Below are 5,599 nucleotides of genomic sequence, written 5' to 3'. Positions count from 1 at the left end.
TGTACCAGTATAGTGTTGTACCTGTATAGTGTTGTACCTGTATAGTGTTGTACCTGTATAGTGCTGTACCTGTATAGTGTTGTACCAGTATAGTGTTGTACCTGTATAGTGTTGTACCAGTATAGTGTTGTACCTGTATAGTGTTGTACCTGTATAGTGTTGTACCTGTATAGTGCTGTACCTGTATAGTGTTGTACCTGTATAGTGTTGTACCTGTATAGTGTTGTACCTGTATAGTGTTGTACCTGTATAGTGTTGTACCTGTATAGTGTTGTACCTGTATAGTGTTGTACCTGTATAGTGCTGTACCCGTATAGTGTTGTACCCGTATAGTGCTGTACCTGTATAGTGCTGTACCTATATAGTGCTGTACCTGTATAGTGATGTACCTGTATAGTGTTGTACCTGTATAGTGTTGCACCTGTATAGTGTTGTACCTGTATAGTGTTGTACCTGTATAGTGCTGTACCCGTATAGTGTTGTACGTGTATAGTGCTGTACCTGTATGTACTATACCTGTATAGTGCTGTACCTGTATAGTGATAATACCTGTATAGTGTTGTGCCTGTATAGTGCTGTACCTGTATAGTGTTGTACCCGTATAGTGTTGTACCTGTATAGTGTTGTACCTGTATAGTGTTGTACCAGTATAGTGCTGTACCCGTATAGTGTTGTACCTGTATAGTGTTGTACCTGTATAGTGCTGTACCAGTATAGTGTTATTACCTGTATAGTGTTGTGTACCTGTATAGTGTTGTACCTGTATAGTATTTGTACCTGTATAGTGTTGTACCTGTATAGTGTTGTACCAGTATAGTGCTGTACCTGTATAGTGCTGTACCTGTATAGTGTTGTACCTGTATAGTGCTGTACCTGTATAGTGCTGTACCTGTATAGTGCTGTACCCGTATAGTGTTGTACCTGTATAGTGCTGTACCCGTATAGTGTTGTACCTGTATAGTGTTGTACCTGTATAGTGATGTACCTGTATAGTGTTGTACCTGTATAGTGTTGTACCTGTATAGTGTTGTACCTGTATAGTGTTGTACCTGTATAGTGATGTACCTGTATAGTGTTGTACCTGTATAGTGATGTACCTGTATAGTGTTGTACCTGTATAGTGCTGTACCTGTATAGTGCTGTACCTGTATAGCGATGTACCTGTATAGTGTTGTACCTGTATAGTGCTGTACCCGTATAGTGTTGTACCTGTATAGTGCTGTACCTGTATAGTGCTGTACCTGTATAGTGATGTACCTGTATAGTGATGTACCTGTATAGTGTTGTACCTGTATAGTGTTGTACCTGTATAGTGTTGTACCCGTATAGTGTGGCTGGAGGTTCAAGGCTTCAGCTGTACTAGAGTGATATATGTCGCCCCAATATACGCGAATTTTTTTAATATATAAAGTTCAAGGCTTAGTTTTGTCATGGTATTGTAACTGAAACGTACGTGTGTGTGTGTGTGTGTGTGTGTGTGTGTGTGTGTGTGTGTAGAAATGACATTTATACTTTGTCTATAATTACATATATTTAAATGAATGAATGAGACAAACATCTCTACAATACAAATTAATTTATATAAATGTATATAAACACTTCATTTATAAACTGACAAGACACACGCATTCTAATAACAGTCTCTTATTATCAGCTCGAGTCTAAGGCCAGTGTCTCTTTCTCTGTCACCCTATTGGTAGTTTTTATTCGTATATTTGATATCTTCTGTAGATCTCGTCCTAATCGGAATTTACATCTGCTCAAATCCTTGCTTTATCTTTCACACTATTCTAACTTCAAACATCCACACATACACCTGTTAAACCTCACACCTTCCGACACACCTGTAAAATCCCATACCTCACCACGCACCTGCAACAGAGCCTCGCGATATCATGTGTGAGTGTTCAGTCTCAGTTTGTAAGACATTTTAACCTACACCACGCAACTACTGTCCTTCCTTCTACTTTATGTTCTGACCTATTGACCTGACCTGACCTCCTGGCCTGACGTCCTGACCCTCAAACCTGACCTCCTGAATACCTACCCCTCTGACCTGACCTTCTGACTTTCTGATTTTGTAAACTTCTGGTCTTTTGACCTGACTTTTTGTCCTGACCTTCTGGCCTGACCTCCTGACTTTTTAACATCCTGACCTTTTGATTTCACCGCCTGACCCCCTGACTTCCTGACCTCCAGACCTAAGCGCCTGACCCTCTGACTTCCTGACCTGGCCTCCTGACCTCCTAAACCCCCACGCTCCTTCTGCCACTGTGATAGCATCTTGTTTACATCTTCCGCCTGTCCCTGACTCCTCCCGAGATAGTTGGTGACACCTTCCCTTGATATGTTTAAATCTGTGTTTCCATGGAGACGGTGTTGCCCTGGTGACGGTGTTTCCATGGTGACGGTGTTGCCATGGTGACGGTGTTGCCCTGGTGACGGTGTTGCCTGACGGTGTTGCCTGGTGACGGTGTTGCCCTGGTGACGGTGTTGCCCTGGTGACGGTGTTGCCCTGGTGACGGTGTTGCCCTGGTGACGGTGTGTTGCCCTGGTGACGGTGTTGCCCTGGTGACGGTGCTGCCCTGGTGACGGTGTTGCCCTGGTGACCCTGGTGACGGTGTTGCCCTGGTGACGGTGTTGCCCTGGTGACGGTGTTGCCCTGGTGACGGTGCGTGGTGACGGTAAGCCTCTGGTGACGGTGCGTTGCCCCCAGTGACGGTAAGCGTCTCTGGTGACGGTGTTGCCCTGGTGACGCGTTGCCCTGGTGACGGTGGCCCCCTGGTGACGGTGTTGCCCTGGTGACGGTAAGTCTGGTGACGGTGTTGCCCTGGTGACGGTGTTGCCCTGGTGACGGTGTTGCCCTGGTGACGGTGTTGCCCGACGGTAAGGTCCTGGTGACGGTGTTGCCCGGTGTTGGTGTTGCCCTGGTGACGGTGTTGCCCGCCCTGGTGACGGTGTTGCCCTGGTGACGGTGTTGCCCTGGTGACGGTGTTGCCCTGGTGACGGTGTTGCCCTGGTGACGGTGTTGCCCCCTGGTGACGGTGTTGCCCTGGTGACGGTGTTGCCCTGGTGACGGTGTTGCCCCTGGTGACGGTGTTGCGTTGCCCTGGTGACGGTGTTGCCCTGGTGACAGGTGTTTGCCCTGGTGACGGTGTTGCCCTGGTGACGGTGTACAGGGAAACAAACATTCACGTGTTTCAGTCTTTGTATACAGTATGTATATAGTTTGTCTTCCTAAACATGCATGTACTTTGGTATAGATTTTCAAATACATTTATAAATATACACGGGCATACACTCTAAGACACCAACACATACACACAAATATGCATATACATGTATATTTGATAGCGCACGAATAATAATAATAATAATAATAATAATAATAACAATAATAATAATAATAAAGGTTGTTCCTCGTGATCAAGGATGGCCTGCACAAGGACCACTTAAGCGTGAATTTGTTTAAGGTGTAGAAGCTATCGCCAACACAACAACCACACCCTGAGTTAACGAGCTGCATGACCCAATGAAGACCGGACAACTCACCAACTGCAATGGCTAACCATTACCCCGGAACACGATCCACAAACCGATTAATATCCAGGTTCCTAAATTAGGAATCCTAATTACTGCTGGGTAGACAGAGGCAAATGGCATAAAGAAACTTGCCCATAGTTTCACCCTGCCCGGGGATCGAACCCGGGTCCACTTATTGAGAGGCGAGCATGCTGACCATTAAGCGCGCACACACACACACACACACACACACACACACACACACACACACACACACACACACGGGAACAAACAAAGCTGGCCAATCATTGAGAGTCTTCACCCCACCGCAAATATCTGATCAGCCTCTCACCGTGTCACGTCCACAGCTCATCCAGGGAGGAGGAGGGCATGGAAGAAGAAGAGGAGGAGATGGAGGAGGATGAGGAGATGGAGGAGGAGGAGGAAGAGGAAGAGGAGGAGGAGATGGAGGAGGATGAGGAGATGGAGGAGGAGGAGGAGGATGAGGAGATGGAGGAGGATGAGGAGATGGAGGAGGAAGAGGAAGAGGAGGAGGATGAGGAGATGGAGGAGGATGAGGAGAGGAGGAGGAAGAGGAAGAGGAGAGGAGAGGAGGAGAGGATGGAGGAGGAGGAGGATGGAGGAGGATGAGGAGGGAGGAGTGAGGGGAGATGGAGGAGGATGAGGAGATGGAGGAGGAGGAGAGAGGAGGAGGAGGAGGAGATGGAGGAGGAGGAGGAGATGAGGAGGAAGAGAGGAGATGGAGGAGGAAGAGATGGAGGAGGAGGAGGAGGAGGAGGAGGAGGAGGAGATGGAAGAGGAACATAAGAACATAGGAATAGAGGAAACTGCAGCGGGCCTATTGGCCCATACTGGGCAGTCCCGTTTACACCCAACCCTTATTGCTCATATAAGCATCCAACCTGTGTTTGAAGCTATCCAGCGTATTCGAGTTAATGATGATATTTGGTAACTTGTTCCACTCATCCACTACTCTGTTTCCAAACCAGTGTTTACCTATTTCGCGCCTATATCTAAATTCGTCTAATTTAAAACCATTTTTACGAGATCGCTCCTGGTTGGATAGTTTGAGTACCTTTGTAATGTCCACTTTGTTTAGCCCTGACTTCCATTTATACACCTCTATCATGTCGCCCCTCGCTCTACGTGTCTCGAGGGAGTGCAAATTAAGATGCTCTATCCTGTCTCTGTACTCAAGGTTCATAATGCCCGGGATTAGTCTTGTCATTCTCCTCTGGATTCTTTCCAAGGATTCTATATCTATTCTGTAATACGGTGACCAGAACTGAACTGCGTAATCCTGGTGAGGTCTCACAAGCGCAAGATATAATCTTAAGATGACCTCGCTAGTCTTGTAAGTAACACTCCTTTGTACTTAATTAGCCTTGTTACGAACAAAAACACATTGTTTACTTGGCTTAAGATTCCTACTTATCATTACTTCTAAATCTTTCTCGCAGTCGGATTTCACAATGGCATCGTTGTTCATCTGGTAACTGGTTTCCCTGATTACGTTTCCTATACGGAGTACTTTATATTGGTCCACATTGAATTTCATCTGACATTTTTCAGACCCTTCAAAAAAATTTTCTTAGATCTTCCTGTAGTTTTGCGGAGTCCTCATCAGATTTAATTACACGTCCTACTTTAGTGTCATCAGCAAATTTACTTATGTTGCTGTCTATGCTGATATCTATGTCGTTTATGTATATAATAAATAATAATGGTCCAAGTACTGAGCCTTGGGGAACTCCACTAGTGACGTTGCTCCAATGGGATTTAGTGCCGTTAATGCTCACTTGCTGTTTCCTGTCCTGTAACCACGCCCTAATCCATTTTAGAATATTACCTTTAATGCGATGTGCTTCTACCTTTCTTATTAGTCTTTCGTGGGAGACTCTGTCGAAGGCTTTGCTAAAGTCGAGATATACCGCATCATAATTGTGCCCCTCGTCCACCGATTCGAAAACTGATGAAAACAATGTTAATATATTAGTTAGACATGAACGTTCGCTTGTGAAGCCATGCTGGGAATCATTGATCAATTTGTGCTTCT

The 5,599-nt window shown here is 45.6% G+C and overlaps 1 protein-coding gene across 1 annotated transcript; it reads right to left on the bottom strand.

Annotated features, from left to right (window-relative positions):
• Positions 1–2,351: 2,351 nt before the first annotated feature.
• LOC121875667 (mucin-1-like) lies at positions 2,352–3,191 on the bottom strand. The gene has a single exon (XM_042380289.1). It carries the CDS (start codon positions 3,189–3,191, stop codon positions 2,352–2,354), a length of 840 nt encoding a protein of 279 aa, XP_042236223.1.
• Positions 3,192–5,599: the final 2,408 nt, after the last annotated feature.

The sequence above is a fragment of the Homarus americanus genome, unplaced genomic scaffold, assembly GCF_018991925.1.
Source record: "Homarus americanus isolate GMGI-L3 unplaced genomic scaffold, GMGI_Hamer_2.0 scaffold22250, whole genome shotgun sequence".
Lineage (NCBI taxonomy): Eukaryota > Metazoa > Arthropoda > Malacostraca > Decapoda > Nephropidae > Homarus > Homarus americanus.
Note: the sequence above shows the minus strand (reverse complement) of the source record. Positions and strands in the feature narration are given on the sequence as shown.